The following is a 26,548-nucleotide window of genomic DNA, read 5'->3' as shown; positions in this document are numbered from 1 at the left end:
TAAAATAAAATTGAGAAAATTAAAAGAGGGGAGAAGCTATGTAGAAAATGTAAAACAGTAATAAGATATGGAATAGAACAAAAATGAGCATGAAATTGAATTTGTGTCTGTAGGAAGAAATGTAACCCGGGATTACGCTACTTTCAAAAAAGATGTTTTATTTGTATTTCTTTGTGAAAACTCAAATAAAATTTACAAAAAAAAAAAAAAAGAATTAATTTTCTTAAAACAAATGATCTTTTCTTCTTGTATTCCATCTGTTAAAAAACTTAATAGCTTAACAGATCTTAAAAAGTTGTCATTTCAATCTTGATTAGCAAAAGTTCATTGATTACCAGAGATAACATAACTATTTTAACCTTGATCAAATAAACTAACTTTATATTCCTTATTAACAGTCTTGATCCCTTCAAATATTATCTTAGAACTTGTTTTCATTCTTTCTTTGTCCCTTTTCACAAAATTCTTCAAAGCTTTAAGAATTCCAATATAGAAAAATGTTCCACTTCACTCTCTTGGTTTATTGTTTATATAATCCCTTTTAATTATGAAGACATTATTTTTTATGTCCACTGTAACACCCTTTTCCATATTATTTTAGCATGTTATTTTTAAATCCACGTTCAGGTCAGTCTTCTCTGTTAAAACTTGGAAAACAGTATCTCTACCTGCTTTAAACTTCTTCAATCAATTTGTGGAGTTCTTATAACATTATGTGATAGCTATTCATATGAAAGATTTAAATCCTGTGTGAAATAAGAGTAATATTTTGGATTCACAGGCAAAAAGTGTTTAAGAATATACACCAATTTCAATTAATTTTATTGATTAAATTATACACTGGCCAGAGCATCTCTCTGAGGGAGTTAAAAAGTGTGAAAAATAAATAAATAAAATAAAACAATGGGCCAAGAACTTACCTGCAGCATTTCTTATACCAGATATTTGAACAAACGGGAGGAGCAAGGCTTCATAAGTGTTCTTCATAAGAGCCCTTGGTTGCAATATTCTGCAATATACTTTTAACAGTATTTGTTCTTGTAAAGTTTAATGTGTGAAAATGAAAGTTATTAAAATAAAATGCAATAAAATAGTTGGGTTTTCAACAATCTATAAGGTTTGCATTACTTCTACAGATTTATAGTGCTTCAGATCCAAGCCAAAAAAAGTGCTTTGGAGTAGGCATGGGCCCCATAGTGTACCTGTTGCAGAAAAATAAACCTTTGAGATAAGAAGACACTGACAGCTTGTCCATGTCCACTATGAAGCTCCAGTATCGCCATTGCAAGTTTCCCCTGAGATTGCACAATTACCATGCCCATGATCTCTGTGAAGTACCTTTTTAGCTTTAGATCCATCACACTGCACATCTGTACTAATTTCCAAAGCATAAATTTATTAAATATACCATATATAATTCTCAATTTACAACTGGTTGTTTAAAGTCATGATAGACTCAGAAAGGGAACTTTATGGCCTGTAGCACATTTTTAGTTGTCATAAAATGTCACAGCCTCCTCCCCCACTGTCACAGAATCATACATGACGGGATTCCTTAACAAATGCATGATTCAACAATTCAGAAAGTTGAAAAATTGGGTCTGATCATGTGAGTACCTTGACTTATGACCAAAATTCTGGCCCCATTTGTGGTCGTAAATTGAGGACTAGTTTTAACTTTACAGAAGTTTTTCTAATGCTGTATGATAACATTTCATCGAGATGTGTTTCTCCATTTATAAACGTATATAATGGAAATTTCTAGTTGTAAAGTACAGTATTGATGTTAACATATAAGATGCAAAGTACTAAAAATAATGATGGGTTAATGTATTTTATCTCTTTCCAAACTATCTATCTATCATCTATCTATCTATCTATGTATCTATCTATCTCTTTTTCATTTGAATGTTAGGTTGAATGTTAGGTTTAATTAATCATGAAAACTTTATTTCTATAGGATTCAGTGTAGCTGGTATCTGAAAAAGTTGCTTCATGGATATCATCTGATTTTAAAGCAGGTATCCATTCAAACTTTTTTAAAAAAAAAATGATAGAATCTACATTAATTTGAAAATCATGACTGCTATATTGATTTTTATTGAAATGGTTCATAGTACATGGATTATGGGCTTTATCAAAAGCTCAACAAATTATGACCTTAATTCTAAGGGACAAAGAGAATCCAACAGAATTCTGTGAAGGAGGAATGTCAGTTCTGGAGTCATATGTCTATAACTGTTAAGGCAAAGAAGAGTTTATAGGAAATGCAGAGCAACAAATTTATCAAATAAGAAGATAAAATGTCAAAAAATGGTTAAAAGAACAGCCAATGGGATAAGGCAAAAATAAAACTGAATTATATTCAATCAAAGACCAACCCATAGTATTTTTTGTGAAGTTGTATCATATAAAAAATAGGAACGAGAGGGGAAAAAATTGAAAGTGACCAAATATTGTTTCCCCAGGTAGTCTTCAAGTTATGACTATAATGGAGCCTGCCCATTAGGGTTGGAAGTCGGGACGAGCATTAAATGAAGAGCCTGAAATAAAGATCAGCCAACCCTTTTCTTTCCAGTGCACTCATTTAACAAATGTGTTATCTGATAAGTGGAGCAAGGTGGCTCAGGTGCGGAGATTTTGGCATGCCTAGTGCAGGCACAGGACCTCCCTTACCTCCTGAGATACCGCATATCCTGCTTTTGCTTCTTGGGTGGTACATGCTCCCACAGCACAGTTATCTTGCCAGAGAACAACAATGGGAAAGGAAAACTGAACCTGCCTGCCTTTCCTGGTTTTACTATTGCCCTTCTTCCTGTCAAGATGCCCCTGTCTTTCTGGTTCCCTAGCCTTTCAGAGCTTTTGCCCAATCAGCTGGCCAGCAGGAGACTGGAAATTTCTCATGGCTTCTACCAGACCAGCTTCTGTCCCATTTTGCTGCAGGTAGCTAAACTTTTAGAGATCAACTTTTTTTGGCAGCTCAAGGCAAAAAGCTGCAGAAAGATTTTCGTTGCTTCCTTCCATTCTTCCACTCTGCAGCCTGCAGTCAAAGTAAGGTTTTTCAAAGGGATAGAGAATGGAGGGCAGAGGTGGGGAGTTTAGGTTTAGTACTTGGTTGGGGAGGGAAGAGAAAGATCAACAATCTGTCTCTTCCAGCTTTTTTGTTTTGTTTTCTTTATTGAAGAAATGTGGCTTTCTGGGATGAGGGAGGAGTTTAAAGTAAGGATAGGGTTTTAAGAAGCTCATCCTGAAGCTGTCACCTTAGCATGCAGGATCTGGTTTCCCAAAGCCTAGCAAGAGCCAGAAGACGTTTTCAATCTCCTGACGGGCAGCTGATCAGGGCAGAAAGCTGCCACCATTTTCTGCAAGGAATTGTCAGAACACTGAAAATGGCGTCTGCTTCCAAGAGATATGGGGAGCAGGCCCAGGAGCTGCAGGGGTCACATCAGGATAGAAGGCGGGGATGATGCAACATTCCTATGGTAAAGGCAAATGATCACAGGTACTGCAACCATTGTAACTGAAACAGGGTCCTACGTGCTTTTGGGATGTCTATCATAACTTTGTACATTTGGTAATTGACTTGTATCTCTAGGACTACCTGTGTAGCCTTCATTTAAGAAAATTATTGTCAGGAGATAGCTTTGTACTCTAGTGCAGTGGCTCCCAACCTTTTTGGCACCAGGGACTCATTTCATGGAAGTTTTCCAAGCGCATTACATTTATTGTAATATATATATGGGAGCCCTGAGATGGGACCTAAACGGTCCCACCTGGGGTTGGAGGGAGAGGGGGAGAGAGAGAGCGTGCTCAGTGGCCTTGGAAAAGGTGCAAACTAGAGAGCGATTCCCTTGGAGATGCAGCTCTTAAGGGGAGAGGTTAGCCCTTGGTTGCAAGCTGGCATGCGTTTGGCTTGCAAATCTGGAGAGCTGCATGAAGGGATGGGGTGCCGGAAGGGGGAGAAAAGGAAAGTGAGGAGAAAGAAGAGGGGAAAAAAGAGGTAGGAAGACAAACAAGACCAGGAGGAGGAAGAAGAGGTAACAGAAAGAGGACGAAGAAGAAGGACATGGAGCCTAGGAGTGGCAAGCTAGTTGCAAGCGCAGCTGACAGGAAATCTTCTGCCACTCTGTTGTCCTGACCTGACCCCTAGAGACTCACTGCATGCCTGGAGGTGGAAGACATGCCTTCAGCTCACCTGTGTGGCCTGGTTCCTAACAGGCCACAAACTGGTATTGGTCCATGGACGGAGGATTGGGGACTCCTGTTCTAGTGAATTACTTTGATGTGCATTTATCTTCTCAGTTGCTTGTCAGATTTTTTTTTCATGAATGCTTTCAACTTCCTTCACTTTTCCTAATTAGGAGCTCAAAAATAATTTGTGTATCTAAAACATAGCGGGATTTTTGGGGTAATGGTGGAATTCCATTCAATTGGCAATGTCCATTCTACTGATTGATAGTCATAATGTGGTAATCATAATGTGGTAATCTCCATGTTCCCGCCTAAAGCTGAGGGAGCCTTGAGACAGAGGTAAACATTTTAACTATATGCCTTCTGAACTATACCCCAGTGCTAATTTCATGTGATTCTTCAACTTCGGTTTAAGAATATTAGTTGCCAGCTAAATGTTGAAAAAATAATCCATATCTAGCATAATATAAAAAGAAGTTGCATGAAGTTCTTAACAAAAAATTGTTTTTCAGAGGTTGGAACATTCTTCAGATCTAGTCAGTTTCATGGTAGAGTTGAAGACTATTTTGGTGAGTTACAATTTTGCAGAGGACTACTGATATCAATTTGTTGATTAATGCTATAATGAACAAGGTATCTGTTTCATTAATAATTTAATACCTACATTTTAAAATAAAATCCTTCTAAGAAATAGTTATCTGTACAGGATAATGCTACTGCTTGTAAATTTCACTTTTCAAGTCAATAGTTATAAATCTACTCCTGCAAAACTAGCTGTTATAAAATCATTTTTGTGATAATGAATGATCAATATGTAAACTAGATAGTTGTTTTGTTGTTAACAATAAATATTCTTCAATTTTTCATTGGTAGGATCAATATTGATAAGACAGAACAAGGAGTATCTGTATTGAATGTCCATTTTTCTTCCTTGTTGTGTACTTATTAAGGGTTAGCTATATGAATCTAGTAGCTTATGTATATATTTAGTTCTTGAGCACTCCCATCTACAGTGTATGATTCTGATATAGGGCTATAGCTTTCATTGTTATCTTGAGGTAAGATAGGTGACGTATAAGTTTAATTAATAAATAATAAATTCTGATTTTATAATGGTAAGTAGGAATAATAACTTTAGTAAAATGAAGTCTGGTAACAGGTTCCACAAGAATATAAAATATAAAATATGAATATTTCATTTGTAGCAACCTACACTGCTTCAGTGAGTTTTCCCCTTTTAATTCCCTTTTCTAAGTCGGTAAATAGTACTTTGCTTAAAATACTTTGCTGCTAAGAGAATGCCATTCAAGAAAGTATCCTTTGTAGTAAATATAGCATATAATGTGGTATAAGTGTACCTTTTAGACAGTTCTTTTGAATTTTTATCATAGATTTTTCCATACCTTCCATTATTTTATGACTTTTCAAAATTATTAATTCTTTTAAAGATTGATTGCTCCCTTATTGTAGCACTTGTATAGCTCTTAAAAGAAGACTATAAAGAGCACGTGTAAGGCTCATGTTAACTAGTCCCTTAACTCCCATGAAAAAGCCTATCTTTTAATTATTATTTTGTATGTTAATTGTTTTCTAAGGATATGCCCTTCCCTCCCTGTGCTATGAAATCCACATCTTTGTACCTTGATTTTATAAAAATTATTAAAGTAAAAAGAAGTTTTGTTCCGCACAGGGCTATTGAATGTAAAAAGTTAAGTGTAAATTCAGCATTGCAATGCTGCATAGTTTGTGGTTTGCATGAATACATTACCTTGAGAAAACACTCTATTTATTGCAGATAATCCTTTAAAAATTGAACTTTTAGAACCTGAATTGAAATTGGATTTTGTAGTCTTCTCTGTTTTTTGCCATCTTGAGCACATGGGCGGTGATAGTGGAAAAGAATAATAAGAGGAAAATAATCCAATAAATGTTATGAAATTGTTATCAGATTACTTTTAATTTATTTAGACTATCTTTTATTCTCAAATATAGTCACCAAAAATTCCTTCCCAGCTTCATTTTTTTAACTAAGTGCAATTAAAAAGCTGATCCCTCTAGAGGGATTATGCTGATGTTGAAGATTTTCTATATGTATCTTCCCATTAAGACAGCCATTCATTTAATGGATCCCTTTCTTTTTAAAGTGTGCTTTTAGCCAGTGTTTGACACTCACCATTTTTTAATATCTGATACATACTTCATATATATGCATATATGCATGGAATAATACCTGTTTAAAATGTGGAGGGGTTGCTAGCCAAGTGTTTAAAAGCAGTTTAATGGATTAAGGTTTTTCTGTTTTAGCCAAGAGACCTTGCTGCTATCTATCTAAAATTGTCATGACTAGAATTTCAGCCAACTAATATCTACAAGATATCAATGAACCTAACTGAATTGGGTTTATTTTCAGGTAGTTGTGTATTTATGAACTTATGAACAATTACCTGCACCTAATCACTTTGATTATTTTCAAGTTTATTTCTGAATAATGTGAATAGTTGTAGTGTATGTCATACTGAATAGGAATATAAGCAAAAATATTTCTAGTTTTAATTTTAAGATTCATAGATAGATTTAGTAGATGATTAGATAGATAGTTAGACAGACAGACAGGAACCAAGTCACAAAAAATGAATTAAATAAACTTTTTTTAAAAAATAAAAACAGGAACTTGCTTTGAAAAACACAGAAGAATTACGTGCCCAACCACCTCCACAATATTATTCTGGCCTCATCGGAGATATAGAAAATTTGGGATGGAATAAGTATTCATGTTTATTCTTCTTCTGCAAATACCAAAAAGTTAACCTGCCAGCTTTTAAAATGTTTATATACAGTATACTGGATTTTGCTCTGATTATTTCAGTACTTAGAATTTTGCTTTTTAAATAGTTATAGTTAATCAATATTTAATAAAGTTTAAAATCTTAATATTATATAAAAGCTAGCTCTTCTGAATTTGATTATTTAGAGCAAAACTCCCATTTTGGGCTTCTTCCTCTGTTAGGGGAACTGATGTCTAACTTAACTTTTTGCTTATAAGAACTGAGTTGGACTCCTTTCCAATTCAGCCTGATTTTTGTCAGAAAGTCAGAATGTTTTTAAGGAAGAATACTGTTAGAGGGTCACTTCATTTATATTCTGATACCCTACCTGATAGGGTAAATACAAAGATAGTGTACAGTATATTGCTTCATAGCAGCAATCATTTTGTTTTGGAAAAGCAGGTATAATATGCCGTGATGTGATCAACCAGCCTTTATATTTCTACCTATCTCACCTTAGTAATTTTCAGCAGTGACTGCTTGGACTAAGATGGATAGTGCAGACCAAAATACACAAGGAAAAAGAAATATTATTACAGGCAGGTGGGAGAAATAACCCTGATGGATTACAATTAAAAGTTTTATCTACCATTCTCCCACCCAATTTTAGCTATTACCATTTTAAATATCTACCTTTAGAATGAATTTTAAAAATAATTCTGTCTCTAGACTATTTTACTTGTTTGAAAGAATTTCCTTGAAATATTAATATCATGTTAAAGCTAGTTTTATAGCTTCAGGTAAAACAGTGTTATGAGAAATATGCGTAAGAGTATAAACCAGTTGTTAGTGTGAGTGAGTGTGTGTGTGTGTGTGTGTGTGTGTGTGTGTGTGTGTGTGTGTGTTTACATCTATATACCTATATCTAAACATCTCCTTTGTAGTATTTTCCTGCAAATGAGGGCTACATTTTTTTTTCTGGATCATTATACAAAAAAGGATGAAAATTTTAAATTTTGCCAGGAAGTGTAATATGTAGAGAAATAAAGGCTGACAGAAGCACATTTTATATGCCAAAAGTTACAGTGATACAAAACTGAAACATGGTGTTCATTTCCACAGCATGAGTTCTGACATATAATATAAATAACTCAAAAAGTATATGACTGAATGAAACAGTTTACTTACATATTAACGGAAGTAAATTTATAATGGCAAAAAGGACTGTCATATAGATGATTTTCAATTAATATATTTTGAAAAAAATTAATAGGAATGGATTAGAATTGAGTTACATCAGAACTTGTTTTCTTTCTTGTAGGGTTCTGTTTATTGATTCTGCTTTTAGTACCATCAGGTTAAAAGCTGAAGATTCTTCTGGTCGGGATCATCAAATCACTTTGAAATTAAATTCAAAAGTAAGAGTTTTTAAAATGTTGGGAAAAAATCATAACTTGATGAAATTTCCATACACATCTATGGATATTAATTAGCTGAAAAATCATATATAATCTTTTGTATCTTAAGAATTGCTTTTGCTTTCAATTTAAATGATGCAATACAATTGAAACATGTAGAGGTTTTTAATATAAAGGGCTAATGGTATCAAGAGGGAATTCTGGATTTAGTCTGAGGAATTCATGATCCCATCTAGGCAGCATTGTAGATTGATGTGAGAATTAAGTTTGTCTATTTCTATTCAGTCAGATTTCAAATATTTGAGGCTCAATTATTTTACTTAGCAAGTTACGAAACAGATTGTATTTTAGGAAGAATTGAAAAGATACGGGACATCAAAGGATATACTACAGGGAGAGTTGTTAGGATGTGACAGATGGGTGGATGTTGGAGAAATTATGGAAAAGAGATTGAAAAGAAATTGCATGAGTGTGGACACCTAGGAAATGGTTTCCAGCCAAGACATTTCTGGATAATGATGGAGGTGACAGCCAGTTCTTGGCAGTTCTTTCCACAAAGGTAACTGTTCAGGGAGAAAACAGTGAGAAAACAATGTAGAGATTGCCATTGTTGATCACACAGCATAATTGCGAGATGGGTAGCAAATAAATTTAATAACAACATTAGATCGCAAGTACACTTCTGCAAGGAAGCTAAAGAAACAGTGGACCATCTGGTTAACTGCTGCAAGAAGATTGTATGGACTGATTACAAAGACATGACAAAGTAGCAACAATGGTGCATTAGAAGATCTGCAAGAGATATCATTTGCCTACAAGCAAGAACTGGTGGGACCGTAAAATAAAATCACAATCATCATGACAACATTTGATCTCCCATCATTCACTATCAATCACACTGACCCTTGCCTTCTACTTTTTACTATCTGTAACAACCCCCTCTTAAAACCTGTCAGAGAGGCTCACTATTCCAATAAGTATATATGAATCTCCCAGGTAGTGACCTCTTTGCAGCTTGCTACCTTTCAACTGATTATTCACAATCTATCCTTCTGCATGGATTGCTTTGCTGTTTGTTCCAAATTTTCTTCTACGTATTCAAGTCATCATAAAACTCTTTGGAAACTGTCGCCAGCAGCATTCCCAGCTCCAAATCTACCATAAGATTTTTCCACCTTTTGTCCCATTGAACCTTTTTTACAGCCTCTACTTAGATACTCTAACCACAACCATGACTTCTATTACTATAGTTCATTGCATAGTTAACCAGGTGTTCAGACTAGATTTGAGTCCTTTCCAAGGACCTATTGAGTCCTTTCCAAGGACCTGGTTTAGGGAGATGTTGATGTTTGATGATGTTAAAGATATTGCAGGGTGTCAGGAGTTCCGAGTAAAACTACCTTTTTCAATTGATGGTTATTTTGTCAATGCCAGTGGTGTTCAAGTGATGCTCCAGTTTTTTTGGGATTGCACCCAAAGCATCTATTACTATTGGTATTACCTTTGCTTTTTTGTCACAGTTATTCTGTTCCTGTCTGAAGGCATTTGTATTTTGTTATCTTCTCCAGTTCTTTTCTTAAATCTGGAATTTTACGTGATAGGTGCCTGTCAGTTTGAATTCTAAAGTCCCAGAGTATTTAGCTTCTTCATTTTCTATTACTTGTAGATGTTTCTGCCAGTTTGGCATGGCCATCTAGGAAGCCCTTCCTTAACAACCATTTGTTCAGTGACTAATTGAAATTGAAACAGTGCTGAAAAAATAACTTCACTGCCATTTATGACCTTTGTAATGTCCCTCAGTTACATGATTGCCATTACAATAAGTATGACTCGTCCAGTGCCAGATCTGTGTTGCAGTACTTTCTAGAAGCCATTTTCTCTCCAATCTCTCTCTCCTGCTGGTGAGTGCAATTTAATTGGTCTTGATTTGTAGAAGAGCAGACAGCTTGCTGCCTTGAAATATCTTTCTCTCCATTTTCTTCTTAGCCTTACCCTTCTGCCCCTTCCCTTTCCTAGTCCCAATTAGGGTCCTTAAACGAGGACTATCTGTAAAAATGATAGTCAGAAGGCAGGCCTTTTCTGTATGACCCTTTGCACAGTACTCTAAATACATGCTTGGCCACTACCCTGCTGATGTTTTAGCCATTCTTTTCCAGTTGCACTTTGGGCTAGAATGAATCATGGAAGACGGCTAGCTAGTTAGCTTTGTGGCTTTGATGTTAATTTGGGATGATGTGGGCATTAGGCTAAGCCTTTTTTTTTCATTGCCCAGAATCTGAGTAGATGGGATCTACAAATACTTTAAATAAGTTAGACAGCCTTATTAACTAAGCATTGTCACAAAGGAGTGGTTTGATTTTAGGTAACTGTTCATAAATGCAAAACCGGGTAGGATTGTAGTCTAGATCAGCTGCAGAAAGCACTTTATAGTGCTTTTCAGATGAAATAACTATCTTCTTAATTTGTTATATACATATTTTTTTCTAATCAGTAATATGAAGAGCAAACACTTGAATGAAATCTTTAATGAAATCTTTTAAGTTAATTTGATGTGTTATGTACATTTAATTAAATATTATGGAATAAAGTTTTAAAATGTTTATGCCTTCTGAGGCAGTACTTGCAAAACAGTACTTAAACCAAGAACATTCAATTTCAGTTTCTTTTTATACTCTGTTTTATGTTATCCAAGATGAAAATATTGGTTGGAAAGTTATTTTAGTTGCAGCTTGCAAAGAACAGATTATGCAAGTATCTAGTTGAAACTCATGATCATCAATCAACTCTGTTTCACAAGATTATAGTGATGAAAGGATCAATTGTGTTTGTCCTTTTTAAAAATGTGTCTGGCATTTAAACTTGCCACCGGAGAAAATTAATATATGAAACGTGTGCTTGATGACATGGGAATTTGATTTGTAGTAATTTATGTAATAAATGTTCTGAGCAGTTCATTCATGTCACATTTATTTAAAGAAACAAAAGCAATATGTTTTTGTGGACAATTCTGCCAAAGTGAAATACATTCAAAGGCTATTGATTTCAAAAGAAGAAATTTAAGCATATGTTAAACTGAATTCTCATTGAAATCAATAAACGTAAAATACCCTCCTGTCCTAAAGTATTATAAAATTATAAAATGTCAATTCAGGGAATCCCTTATTTTATGTTTCTTCAATGGAAAAAATAACTTTATGTGGATTTGGAAAGGAAATTGATACAATTGTGTCATTTGCTTTTTCCTCCATTAATTTATGCTGATTTCCCCCAGCTTCCAAACACAGTTTATTCCAAACAAACCTAGTGGAGATTTATAAAATGCATAATGTGAAGAGAGTACATAGAATTTTATTTCCCTCTTCCCATAGTGATGATTTGATAAATACAGTTGTGGCTTTGATTGCCTCTATCGAAAGAAAAATGAATACATTTTAATGTAACAAATACAAATACATTATGCTGTTCTAAGGGTAGATGAGGGAGTTGTGTTCATGCCATACTTCTCAGAAGTAGTTCACTGATTAGAATTGGGGCACTATATTTGAAGCCTTTTTATTTAATACTGAAATCTCATTTAGGTTTTTAACGTTCAACTCTTGTTTTTCTTTCTAATATTAGTTACTGCGGATTTCACTGAGAAGCTAACTTTGTGTATGGAGTAACTATTTCAGAAGAAAGCAAAAATTACTTTAGCAGGATTTATAGCCAATGCAATTTTAATATGCATAAAGAAATATTTTGTGTTCAAGAGGAAGCTTTCATATTTTGCAGATTGGAAAACTAAATATCAAAATATTTTGAATAAACATTTTCAGACACTAGTAAAATGAGACAAAATAACATTTCAGATTAATGAAGTAGTACTTTAAATGATACTTTGTTTGAAACATTGTGGATGGATTATTAAAAATATGGTATATTTTATTTCCTTTAAAGAAAGATACTATAGAATTCTAGATTAGAATGAAATGATACTAAATGAAATGATTATTTTTTAATTTTTGGAATGTCTGATATGTTGGTTTCATGTTTTGGATACATACTTGATAATGGTGGTTAATACTGTAATTTTTTAAATTAAGAGAAAAATTTACAAAGACATGGAATACTAATTTTCTTACAACATTTTTATCATTAAGAGTTATGAGCCATATATATTTTGTTGGTCTGTGTATGTGTGCGTGCGTGTGTGCATGCATAATTATATTGGATAAATAAGTTAATATATTCAGAAGAAATGTATTAGTGTGTAACCAATAACTTAAGATTTCTACTTTTGAACTATAATTATTGGACTTTTAATAAACAATAAATTCCATTGAATGGTCCTGTTATTCTTCCAATTGAACAAATTCTTTATATTGCTGAATTTTCTACTGCCAAATTAATATTTTCTACAGATTTTCACACTAATTTATTGCCATATTCTTTTTTAGTTGTGGGTTTTTTTCTAATATGAAAGGCTGAAAATCCACATATTCCTTATTTAAATACAGTATTGTTTTGTACAAGATTTAGATATTTAAAGTAACTTAATTTATTTTTCCAAATCCAAAAAGTAGTTTCCAGAGTAAAACAATGGTGTATGGCTTCTCATCTGTGATTCAGATGAATTCCCTTAATCATTCCTTTCTATTTTGTTGCTTGTTCAAAAGTTATTAGTGTAACTGACTGAAAATATCATAACAACAAAGCATAAGAGCTTTTGCAAGCCATAAAACTTTTGTTTTTAAAATGGAAAGTACAGCAGGGAACATAAAACATAGTATACATAATAAAATATAAGTGCAAATTTGAATACCAAGTAGCCAGAGAAATGAAAATAAATTTGAGTGTAACCTAGATGAGGAGCAGGTGTGAAGAATCAGTAGGAGATTACCAGAGGCAGATATAAAGTTACAGAGAAACTGAAGTTCATTACCATAAAAGTCAATTGGATGTGGTCTACTACTGAATTAAGTTAGGGAGACTAAAAACAAAGGAGAATAGTACATTATTCAAAGTAGTAGGTGGCAAGTATCCAAGATTTGGGAAGATTTATTTGGGAAGATTTAAATTGTGTTTATATTTAACTTTGGTTTCTCTAAACATATCAGATGTTTTGAGTTTTAATAATGAGTTTTTATTAAGGTGAATTAGGGAAGAGTATCAATATTTTAATCAATTCATCTATTTTGGTATTGGCCATATTTGTTTTATTGCTGTTGTGCTCATTTCAATGTACGGAGTTCATATCGGATGGAACAGAATTTTTGAGAGAGAAAGTGAGTGTGTGTGTGTGTGTTTGTATGAATACACACACACATGTATGCACCCACGTGCACACACACATGTACATATACACAGACATGCACATAATGAAATCAGTAGTAGGATGTGAATGATAGTTTCTGTGAAGCTTGACAACTCAGGTTTTTTTATTTACATTGGAAACATCTTTTCATTCTTACTGGTAAATAGCAACTTTAAAATACCATGTAAAATATGTTTTTTATTAGAATTGGATGACTTCTGCATTGCTATAGAAATCTAATTGTAAGGAAATACTTCACAGTTGAATCTAAAATTTGAATCACCAACAGTTTCCTGACAAGAAAATAGTTTTAAATAATATGTTCCTACATTTAGGAAAACATTTTAGAAAAATTATTAAGTTCTTTATACAGTATTTTAGAAGTTGCTGGGAATAGGTAGCATATAAATTTAATTATTATTAGAATGGCTTTTCTGTTTATGAAAAAGTGGTAATATGTTTATTTCAGTCTATTGTTTGCTTTTGTTGCAAAAATTATTCATAAGGAATAAATATTGTGGATGTTCTTTTTTTTCTGTGTCAGTATCCCAGAGAGCAGCCAGACTGTCTTGTTGACTTACCAGTTCAGTTTTCTTTTTCCTGGACTCCACAGGTAAGCAACCATCCATTTGTTCCCTTGTGAAGTATGTATGTATTTTAGAAGCTGTTAGACTCATATCTAATGTACAGTTTTAACAATTTCTACTGTATGAATTAATGATTCAGTTAAATTAATCTTGAATGTACCGTATTTGCCGGCGTATAAGACGACTTTTTTGCCCTGAAAAACATGCCTCCAAGTGGGGGGGGCGTCTTATACGCCGGGAGGACTCCGACTCCCACTTCGAGCTTGAGTTGCAGCCGGGAGGGAGGCTGGGGGAGCGGTGTGTGTGTGTGTGTGTGTGTGGCGGGTGTCACTCGCCACGCGCTGCTGCAACCTTTCCCCCTCTTCCTTCCTTAGCGGTGTGGGGAGGAGAGGATTCGAAGATCCTCACGTGCGGCGTACTTTTCTTTTTCTTTTTTTCTTTTTGCACGCAGGTTTTGCATGCGGGCGGCTGTAGGTTAAGGATGGGGGAGCCCCCGGGTGGGTTATCAGGTTTTACTGTGCTTCCAACATGTGCGAACGGTGGGAGAGCGGAGAAGAGAGCGAGCGAGTGCCCCGCTGTGTGAAATCCTGCCGTCAAAGCAACACTGGGGGAGGCAGGGTATAAATTTACCAGGTTAATGTAGCAATGGTGATTAATGCCCAGAACATTGTTTGCGGGTATTGGGGTGTGTGTGTGTGTGTGGTGGTGGTGAGGAGAGGTTGTCCTTTGAATGCGGAAAAGTAGGTGTGACCTTGTGTAGGAAAATAAAGAGATCCTTTTTAGCGTGTTTGGCTTCTTTGCCTCCCCTCGTTCGTTTTGACGTGGAAATAATGGCCTTCGGGCGGAGGGGAAGAAAACGGTAGCTGGATCATTTCAAATTTCACTTACTCTCCTGCCTCACTTCAATATGTCTGAGCGACTCCAGATACTGGAAGACTTTTTGAATGAAAGTGTTACCTCCATTTTTTTTTTTTAAGAGGGCCACTTGGGGGAAAAAAAAGATTCTAAGGAATTCCTTGTTTCTTGATTAAAGAGAAGGCATTGAATATAGTGTTCCTTGGCAGCCTTTTCAGTGTCCGGGTTTTTGGTGTGTGTGTGTGTGTGTGTGTGTGTGTGTGTGTGTGTGTGTGTGAGAGAGAGAGAGAGAGAGAGAGATCAGCTGTATTGAGAAGAGAACGTTTCCTGTGTTCTCATTTTATTTACAACATATTTTACGCTTAATGGTAAGCAATGAAAAATATTTTTAAAACTCATTTCTAAACTCCATAGCTATTTGCATATTCTTGGTTCAAAATTGGATTAGCTCATTTCAAAATTGTCCAAAGCAGAAAAGTGCGTCAAAAAAAAAAAAAGTGCAAAAGTGGAAGGTGTGTGGAAGAGGGGGTAGTCTTATACGGCGAGTATATAACAAACTCTATATTTTGAGTGGAAATGTTGGGGGGTCGTCTTATACGCCCAGTCGTCTTATACGCCGGCAAATACGGTAATATAAATGTTATAGTATCCAGTGAACCATAAAATGAGTTCCTGGCTTAAAGAGTATGTTTGTATGTCAATTATTCACCATTTTGAATAAAATAAAATTGAAAGAAAAAAAAGATTTTTTTCCAGTAAATCTTATGCATACATACCCAACAGTATTCAATAGGAATTAACTTTTGTTTCATTGTATAACATTACTTCTAAATCCTATTCTGTGGTGGCAAAATTATCTCCAATCTCATAGGTATTAATATTTCTAAAAATAAACATGGGTGTAATCCGAGACACAGCTAGTTTGTGTAGTGGTCAAAATGCTAGACCAGAAACCCAGGAGATGTGAATTCTGGCCCTCCATTAGGTGTACAAACCAGCTGGGTGACTCTGGGCTACTCATTTTCCCTGACCAATTTCACAGGGTAGTTATTGTCTCTGTGTGTGGAGGTTGGGGACAGAAGGAATGCTGCTTTGAATTGTACAAAAATAAAAGAGGATATACAAAGAATCTGAAAGCTGTAATAAAAATCGATAGTGTAAGATGTACTTTTAGGGCAAAACAGATTAAAACGTATGTGGGCTATTGACAATCTACCAGTTAGATGTTCAACATTCAGAAAGCACTTTAGCAATATATAATTTCTGCTTCTAAGACTATGGTAATTCAGATTCTGCAGTTTCTTGTTCAAGTTAATTGCAGAGTTTACTTGGAAATTCTCATTGTTTCTTAATCGGTCTGGTGACTTGAATGCAAGCATATCACAGTTTCTAAATTCTCAGCGAGCATTGCGTTGCCTTTGAAATATTCTGTGAATATATAAAGATGACTTGGAACCTTTAATATACACCTGAGACAGGCAGAAATAGTTACAAGATACAGCTAGTCAGAAATTACTTATGACATAGTGAATACTATATCTTATCCTGGTACAAAATGTTTCTAAAGATAGGTTTTTGCAAACCATACTTTATTTTCACACAATTAAAAATCTCTGCTGCTGATGGGATGCCCCCCTCTGGCAAGAATGCAAAATGCTTAATTTTTCCATCCTTTCCATATACTGAACATTTTTGGCATTGTTCTTACTATGCTGTCGGGTATAAAGAGAACAAATAGCACAAGAACAGAAAAGCATATCTATCTTCAGCCCTGATGCACACACACTTTTTAAATAAAGTCTGAAACAAGTGGCTGTGTGCTATATGAAATTTCAAGATACTGAATGTTAAAATTACACTATGATTCATACTCACTGTTACACCCAAATTTCCAAAGCCATGTGTTGGATTCTATGTCTAATCAACGGACAATTGGCAGTGTAGTTCCCTTTTTCTTGAAAAAAGCAAACTATAATTTACTCACTTTCTAGTTCACAATCTCTTATGGTATTGCCACTGGCCAACATATTCTTAAATGTCTAATCTATGGCTTCCTTCTACTTGTAGCTTCAAAGTGGATAATCTTTATTTCTTTGTCCTGATGTTACCAACGTTCTAATTCAGTAGCAACTGTTTTTTTAAGCAAAATATAGTATGTTAAGCTTTAAGACTGTACTATATTAATGTAAATTTGAAAAAAATTCTTTATACAGGTAAATTTTCTGAATATTTATGTCAGGACCTATTAAAACCTCTGATAATCTTATTCATTTTCTTTAAAACCTCAATGTGGTTAGAATGCAGTACTGCAGACTACTTCTGCTGACTGCTGGCTGAGTGCAATTTGGCAGTTTGAATCTCACCAGGCTCAACGTTGATTCAGCCTTCTATCCTTCTGAGGTTGGTAAAATGAGGACCCAGATTGTTGGGGGCAATATGCTGACTCTAAACCACTTAGAAAGTGCTGTAAAGGCACTGTGATGCAGTATATAAGTCTAAATGCTATTGCTAAGGTTTTATAAACTGAACAAATACACCCTAATAAAAAGCAAGCTGTTTAATTTTGACTTGTAATTGGTAAAAATAGCAGCATTTTCAAATATAACACTTTAAAAATGGACATTTCATTCTGGGTTACATCAGGCGCAATATTAATATCTTAAATGTTTTAAAATTCATTTTCTAAATATTTTTGTTACTCCATATAACTCCCTAATATTGCATTTTGTTTTTAATAGATTCTTTTTTATTCTTTTGTTTTAATCTAGTTTTTATTTATTTTACTAATGTATAAACTGCTTTAGCTTTTCAAATAAGTGATAAATAAATATTTTAACAACAATAAATAAAATAATGGTCAAGTACTGTAAATATGGGATACCATAAGTACTAACATATTAATATAGTAAATATCCTGTGAAAAGAATCATGGTATACAATTTTCAAAGCATCTGTAATTTACTGAGGGATGGTGTTTTTGTGTGGATGTGCATGCCTATGTAAAATACAAGCATATCTTTTCAAGTAACATCAAGCCTACATTCATATTGCAACAGTGAAGATTTAATTGTTACATTAGAACATTTTTAAAGAACCATATCCTAATTCAATGTAAAAGTATTCTTTATGTATAGTTTGCTACCATGTTCAACGAATAAGAAATTGGTGTGTATCAATGTACTACATGTACTTCCTAGCAGGTTGGATGTTGGCAATAATATATTGACTTGCAAAGTAGTCTGTAGTTCAGAGATCCTAGCCTGCCAAAAACAGTCTGAGTATGCATGATTTCTTGGGAAATGCTACAAGACCAGTGGTGGTATACTATCGGTTCGGCCAAACCGGTAGCAAAACTTCCTACTGGTTTAGCCAAACCGTAGTAAAAAAAAGTCTCCGATGATTAGCTGAGAGGAAAAAGAAGAGAAAAGTGCAGGATCAGCCCTCCCACCTGCCCCCGCACTTTTCTGTTCTTTATCCTCTCAGCTGATTGGCGCTGCAGGCCTCAGCTGGTGTGTGGAAAGCTGCACATGATCATCAAACCGGTAGTGGAACAGGTAGGATCCCACTGCTGTACAAGACCCTATGTGCTTCCTCCTTTCATAGTCAAATCAGTCTGACACATTTCATCTTGAGAAGATGGTACACTGAAGTCTCAATTTTTTAACCTCCTGATTGTGCATTTTCTATCAAATAGTGATGTAGGTAAAACACCCCATCCAGCTATAGTTTTTCCCCTGCTGTTCCAATAGGATCCATGAGTTATGAATGACCCCAAAATCAATGACATGAAGCTTTATTAGTATGGCATCCCTACCTAGAGCTATCACTAGGGCCATCCTGAGTCAAGATGTTTTTGAACAAAACTGTAGATTGTCTTACTGGTATTTAGCTAAGGTTGTATTTGCCTGTCCAGAATTGCTGATTCTGTTCCTTTAAAAAGTAAGTCACCTATCACCAACACCAACAGAACAATAAGGGTGCCACAGAGTTTAGCTCTCTTCCTACTACTATTTAAGAACTAATAAGAGAAGATCATGCCTTGTTATATGATCAGTATCATTAATATAGTAAAGTTACCCAGTTATATTTCACCAACCAAATGAAGCTGGAAATGTTTAAATATATATCTTTTTGGAGACTATAATTTGTAGACCAGACCAATCTATCAAGGGAGGTATGTTCTCTCCCAGGTACAAGGACTAAAGATATAGCAGAGAGGCTTATAATCAAGCTCACCAATTATTATCCCTTTCTACTCTTTCGTGTTAGAAAAAAATGACACAACAAAGAGCCTGAAAACAATATCAAAGACTTATAAACAGTTAGGCAGGAAAGCCAAAGAGGACATGCAAAGTTCTTATCTGTACTTCCTATGGAAGGTCATCATCCAATGGGGGAGCAGAGGATTCTAGAATTCTGCTGGCCCAAGAGAGAAATCTTTGGATATATAGACCATGGTTTACACCTACAGGAAGGGCTTTGGCATGGAATGGACTTGCCCTTGTCTTCTTCCTAGGACTGAGAAAGAGTGAATGGCTGCTTTGTGCCTCAGGCTGGACTAGAAGTCATAGTCTTCCAGTTTCTAGCATGGTGCCTTAATCACTCGATCAAAGTGGCTCTTAGGATCTATCAATAACTGGGAAGAATGTGTTTGGAACAGACATGATATTTTTCCGATTAAAATCGGAATTCCGATTTTTTTGGGAATCGCCCGGGCGGTGCGAGCGGAGCCCGGACGAGTGGCGGGCGGTGCGAGCGGCAGGCGGGCGGTGCGGGCAATGCGAGGGTGGGTGGGCGGTGCGAGCGGCGGGCGGGCACAGCGGGTGGTGCGAGGGGCGGCGGTGCGAGGAGGGCGGGCGATTTCTTGGCGCGCGGTGGGGGGTCTCTTGGCCGGCCCCGATTTTTTTTTCAGAGGGGAATATCATGCCTGTTGGAAAACAGTTGTCTCAGCTTATCCAAAAGGCCGGGTGCATTATCAAGTGCATATTGTCCAGATCATTTGCAGTAGTTGTTTCACTTAATTTTTCTGGATGAGATTAGTATTTCACAGTGAGTGAAACTTCCATTCATATATAAATGATTCCACATTGTTGATCAAAGAACTGGAATGATGTGTGTGAACGTTAGATAGATTGTAGGATACAGTGAGAAGGAATGTGAAAACTAATATATAATATACAAGGTAGTCATATTTGACAAAGAAAACTGACTAAACAGTTGAAAGATATGTAAACAGCAAAAACACAGCAAGTAGATAGATTTGTCTATCTTAGTAGAAATTGGCAAAAGATGGGAAAATTGAGATTTTAAGTTAGACAAATGCTAGTAAAAAGATAATAGATAAAATGTGGTCTGTTGCAAGGAATGAATAAGTATCAAATAAGTGAAAACAAGTGAGTCATGTTTATTTTTGGTTTGTTATTTCTTATCCCTTTTTTGCACTTTGCACAGCATTGCTTATCCCCAAAGGGATGTATGTATTATCTGCTAATCAGGTTAACTTTTCTCCCAAAATTAAAATGATTCATATATGTTTAGTGAGCTATTTGTTGGCATTTGTCCTTAGTTATTTTCTGTATTCAATATATATTCTAACTTTTGATGGGTTTTAAATTCTAATAATTGTAGGTCATCTTAATGAAAATGTTGACAGATTCTTAACTCAGAGGACAAATGTCAAAATTAGAATACTAGCACAGAACTTGTTTTAAGAGAATCTAAATAGATTTCAGATACAATAATTGATTTCTCCGTAACATCTGTTTCTCATTTTGTGTTCCACCAGTACTTTTGGACTCAAAGCTTGATGGTGGTTCTCCCCCCTCTTGCTTTTTATATAATAATAGACATGGCTTTATGGCGTCTGTATTAAAAATGGGTAATTTTCCTTATGGTCCCTGTCTTCCTGCTGGGTTGATAATGTTTTGATGTATTTTTCTTGTGCTCTGATGAGAGGTCTGCTGCTGCCTCTCTGACATATTCATTTGGATGAATAATTATAACGTGCACAATGTCAAGCTGAAGATGGTAGGGTTTTGTGCATCGTGACAAGCCTAGTAGCCAGTGCAGGTGTCTCACAGCAGGATCAGCAGCAGCCAGTGGATTCTGATGCAGAGGAGACATTTTAAAATAGTCAGAAATTGGTACCAAGGGCAAGGCTGCTGCCATTGTTCCAGTTGCCATATATACAGAGCTTTCTAGTGACAAGTCCCAGTACAACTACTTACTTCAGTTACAGACTTTCTTTTGTCTAATTAGCAAAATTCATTTGCTGTCTATTTCATTTTTTTAAAATGTCCAATTACTGCAGGTATTTATTCATGGGTTAAGGCACTGCCTTTTCCTTTGAATTTTTAGTCAAATTAATTCTACTAAAATACATAATACTGGATTTTCCAAAGAAGCATGGAGGATTTCTACCTTTGATGACTAAATCTTCAGTGAAATTATTGAATATTAAATCAATGATATATACAACATGTCTGACAGCTGGAGATGTTTAATTGAAATCTGATACTATTTTCTTTGGTCAATGTGTGAATCAGGAGGGATACTGGAGAAAGGGTTCCAGCTCAAGTAAATGACAAAAACAAATAATTTTTCCAAGCAAATGTGAAAAAAGAATAAATTAATAGCAATCTTGGGGGTTATCTAATCCATATTCTTGTGGACCTGTTCATTACAGTATATTTTTCTTTTCTTTTTATTTAGTGTTCCAAGCAATGTAGTAGATAATCCCTATCTAGGAAATCTTTTGCACCATTATTTAGTTTAAAAGAATATTTCCACATAAACTTATGTTGGTGGACTTTTACCTTAAGTTATGTGGCTTGGTATCCAAAAGAAGTATTGCAAATCATGGAAGTATTTACAGATTAATGGACTGTGAAGCACAAATGCTGTTTAAAATGTTTTAATGAATATGTTGGTAATAGCAGGTATATCACCCAACATTGTTTTTTAATGTAAACTTAGATGGAAAAGCTGTTTTTGTTTAAAAGGTAGACATTTCAATATTATACTTTTTTAAAATAGTCATTCATCTAGTAATATGCCAATCAGTTTGGAAGCAAGATGTGGTAAAGTGGCTTCTACATAGTTGGAGACTTTTCTGGTATAAATTTTAATTAAAATAGTTTTTTAAAAACACAGAATTATCATATAGGAAATTGTTCGCTTATAAAATGCTGAACTAATAAACCCTTGACCATGCTGGGAACTGCAATTGCAGCATCTCTGAAGGGCACCAAATTGAAAAGATAGTGGTGGTGGATAAGAACTGAATAAATAGAAATCATGCAGGAGTGTGAATTTGTTAATTCAGTTCAAACCAGTCTTGGTTTGGAATTGCTATAAATCCCAATTATTTTGATAGCCCTTTGGGTGCATTTTACAGCTCCATTATAACTTTTGAAACATGAGCATATGTTAAAGAAAATTTTAAAATCCAAGTATTGTATTTTTCGCTCCATAAGACCCACTCTCCCCGCCCCACAAAGTGGGTGGAAATGTCTGTGCATCAATGCCGGTCCTTTGGTGAATAGCAGTCGGGCCGTGGCGGTAGGGTTTTTTTACAGTGCTGAACCCAGCCTCTTCTGTCTCTTTTCCTCAGTGCAGGAGTCAATAGGCAGACTTGGCACATGAGAGGACACCTATCTGTGGTCCTCTCAGGCTCTGCCTGATTTTTTTTTCTCGTTTTCTTCCTCTAAACCTAGATGTGTCTTATGGTCAGGTGCATCTTATGGTCAGGTGCGTCTTATAGTATGAAAAATATGGTAAATTGACAGGCCATCTCCTGCCTAGTTTTTAATACCCACCCCATCCAGCAGGAGGGGCGTGGTCCAGCTCCTATCTGCTAAGGGGTGTCAGCTGACAATGTCTGCAGGGGTAACTGCACTGTATCATGCTTCTGGGGATTAGATTGGTGATGTCTGGTTTCCAGAAGCCCTTAAAGACTTGACTGCATGCTCAAGCCTGGGGCCCTAAGTATGTGCCCAAGATGATAGTGGTTCAAGTAAGTAGCAATATACATGATGTTAAAACTTCTTCTATTCATACATCCATTTTGGCAAATGTGAATTTTTTTCCAGAATCAAAATACTAAACTTTGATGACATGATTTTCTAGTTTTTTAATATAAAGAAAGAGTAAGCAATATTGGTGTATTAAGGCTGTAATAAAGTAAATGATATGCAACATGTCCCCTCAGCCTCATATGCCATCCTTAGTATACTGAAATGATGATGATATTATTCATTCAATCTTACTTGATTCTTGACAATTCTATGGGTCAGGTCTCTCTTATCTTCTGATCTTGTACAACTTCTTTGAGTTTCTCTGTTATGGCTGGTGTCAGCTTTGATGGTGTCCAGCCACTGTGTTTTTTGTGGCCTAGTTTCCTTTATTGGGGAAAAAGAATTTTGGACTGCATGCAAATATACTAAATGGAGAGGAAGGTCCTGAAGTAAAAAAAGAACAGAAAAGTTATTTATCCTATTCCAGCAATCTATTCTTTTTCTCTAAGAATTCGTGAAATGTCTGTATGTTTTCTAGAATTAACCTGCAAATTTTGTGGATTTTTCCTTTTGCCATGCCTTATTTTAAAAAACAATGTCTTCAATAGAGCTTCACTTGCACTACTATTTTAGAGAAATGTATATAATCATTTTCATATTAGTTTGAGTGGGAGGGACATTGTATATCAAAGCTTATTCACTGCCTTGAGATAAAGTTAAGGGGCATCTATAAATATGCTAAGTAAATAACTATCTTAAAAATTATGAGGCAGCAGATTGGCTATTTCATTATTGAATCTCTTGCCATGAAACACATGTAAATTATTTTAAGGAAATATGTACAGAAATGATCTAATTGAAGTGTAAAATTAGAAATAAATTCTTTATAATTTGCATGACAAAGTAGTGTAAATGTTTTTAACATAGAGATTCAGTTATGCATATGGAAAGGCAACTACAACATCAATGAAACATGCAAATAAGATCAGATGAGCAGATCACTCTAAAATTTTGCTACCTTTCAAGGAACATCACTGAAAAATTGCAATTAGTATTAAAATTAATTGGATTTCAAAATTCTAATCCCTTGGTGTCTCTTTATTTTTACTAAAAAATCCTTTGAATTCCCTAAAGAAAAAGATAAAATGGCTATTAAAAAGATTTGTCTGTACATGAGGTAGGGAAATGTAAAAAATCAAAATGGAAAGCAACTGTTGCAAGTACCAGAAAATTATGCTATTAATTTAAGTGTCATCAGAGCACAAAAGATCACATTCCAAGACAGTGTGAAAATTATTAAAATACTGGAAATAATAGTACTTAAGATGAAGATATTATGCTGTAAGATCTGGTTAAGTGACTGACACTATTATATCACTTCAGGTATTATAAAAGTAACAAAATGCTTTTAAAGATAATAAGCGTTACATTTTGAGATTGGCAGTATTCACACTTTTCTGCTTAAGTGCTTTCTCACTTTAATATAATTTAATAACAGCAGGGACAATAAATCCAACATGTTCTTTCTCAAGCTCTGTCCTTTTAAAAATATTTTTCAAGTGTGTAAAATCCTTAAAACTCACCCGAGTAACTTTTAAACCATCCACAACTTATTTTTTGACATTTTGAAGAGAATGGATGAAAAGATCTATGTTTGTATATTCCTCATAAAAGTATAATTTTTGCTTGCTTCTTCAACACATCCCGCTGCTAAACACTAGGCTTCTTTCTGCTCTAACTGGGGGGGAAAGTTTGGTGTTCTCTGTTTGGAGATGTGCATGCTATACAATTTCCCCCTGTTAATCCTGGATTTCAGAATCTCTTTATTTAGAAATGTGTTAGATTTAATAAGGAAAAAATAGAAAAAATAGGCCCCAATAATTGTTAGAAGACATTTAAATAGAGACATACTGGATTTGCAGTATATTTTTTTAGTTGTTTTAGCATTTTTAAATTGCTTGGAATTTTGCATGTGAATGATTTTCAGGTGCTTTGGAAAAATAAACTGTAAGTTACTTCCTTATTAATTCACATGGATTCTTCATTAAATACAAATAAATATATTTGTTACATGATTGTACACTGAATAGTTTTAAGTTTAAATGTAAAAAAGTAGAAATATTTTAAAAGAGGTTTAAAAAGTGAATATTTTTCAAAAGGGACTGAAAGATTAATTGTAATATACATATATAATTATACATGTATGCATTATGTATAATTGTAATTGATATGTTTTATCATTATGTGCTAGATTTTGAAAAGTTGAAATAGTTAATAAACAGTACTTCTGTATTGCTTTGTTAAAGGCCACTTATAATATTTCTTACAATTTCCTTCCATACTAGAGTTCTTTACTGAGCATTCACAGTCAGTTCTTGGCAGCATTAGAATCACTGAAGGAGTTTTGGGATGTTCTAGATGAAATTGATGAGAAGACCTGGGTCCTTGAGCCAGAGAGACCCACAAGGAGCTCCACAAGGCGAAGGATTGCAATTGGTAAGAATAAAAAAGACAACTGCATGGGGACTTTAGTGGTTAAAGGATCATAGTCATATGATCAAAAGGAGCTTTTTTCTTCTGTTAGACATAATATTTCAAAATTTAGATTATTATTTCACTGAGGAAGAAACCTCTCATTCTCCCTGGTATTATGTTTTATGTATTGTTAGTAATAGTATCCTAATAGTAATAACAACCTTTTATAGAGTTTCTCAAACTGTGGGTCATAACTTCCAGCTGGTTTATATTCCACTTTTTTGTGGGATGAGTCTTTTTTTAAAAAATAAAAACATTAAAGAAAGTAGTCATCCTATCAAACAACTGCCCACTCCTGCATTGCTTGGACAAGTTTTATCCCTTCTAGTCGACTGAAACTAAGGTATGACTACTTTTTTCAGCAAACATTTCATTTTGGAAGACACATATATACCATACCTGCTACTTTTTCAGATCAGCTTTTATAGCACAGAAGGAAAGGTTTCCTAATATAGCCACCACATGTTCTTTTTGTAAATACTTGAACTTACTATATTAAATTACTGTATTTTTATAAATAACATACATTTCAAATGTACTGAAATATGTCTAGTTGATCTAATTGATAAATGACTTCAAATTTAGTGTTCTAATATTTGAGGGGCTGCCACAGAGAGGAAGGGGTCAAGCTATTTTCTAAAGCACCTATGGCCAGATAAGGAACAATGGATGGAAACTTAACAAGGAGAGGTTTAACCTAGAAATAAGGATAAACTTTCTGACAGTGAGAACCATCAACCAATGGAACACCTTGCCCTCAGAAGTTGTGGGAGCGCCATCACTTGGGACTTTCAAGAAGAGATTGGACTGCCATTTGTCAGAAATGGTGTAAGGTCCCCTGCTTGGGCAGGGGGTTGGACTAGATGACCTACAAGGTCCCTTCCAACTC

General features: G+C 34.8%; 1 protein-coding gene across 3 annotated transcripts in view; it reads left to right on the top strand.

Moving 5' to 3' along the window:
* The window catches only part of FANCL (FA complementation group L), a 45,930-nt gene that overhangs the window by 8,367 nt on the left and 11,015 nt on the right, over window positions 1-26,548 (top strand). For 2 of the 3 annotated variants that reach the window (XM_026676727.2, XM_087961177.1), the window contains 6 exons: window positions 1,961-2,021; window positions 4,704-4,760; window positions 6,859-6,956; window positions 8,278-8,374; window positions 14,212-14,280; window positions 25,470-25,620. In XM_026676727.2, the coding sequence (XP_026532512.1) occupies window positions 1,961-2,021; window positions 4,704-4,760; window positions 6,859-6,956; window positions 8,278-8,374; window positions 14,212-14,280; window positions 25,470-25,620 (533 nt within the window). The remainder of the gene's footprint in view (window positions 1-1,960; window positions 2,022-4,703; window positions 4,761-6,858; window positions 6,957-8,277; window positions 8,375-14,211; window positions 14,281-25,469; window positions 25,621-26,548) is intronic. The other variant, XM_087961184.1, reaches the window with a different exon arrangement.

Source organism: Notechis scutatus, chromosome 1, assembly GCF_049901735.1.
Source record: "Notechis scutatus isolate UNSWTSFEM ecotype Mainland chromosome 1, rNotScu1.2, whole genome shotgun sequence".
Taxonomy (NCBI): Eukaryota; Metazoa; Chordata; class Lepidosauria; order Squamata; family Elapidae; genus Notechis; species Notechis scutatus.
This window is presented reverse-complemented; position numbering and strand designations above follow the sequence as displayed.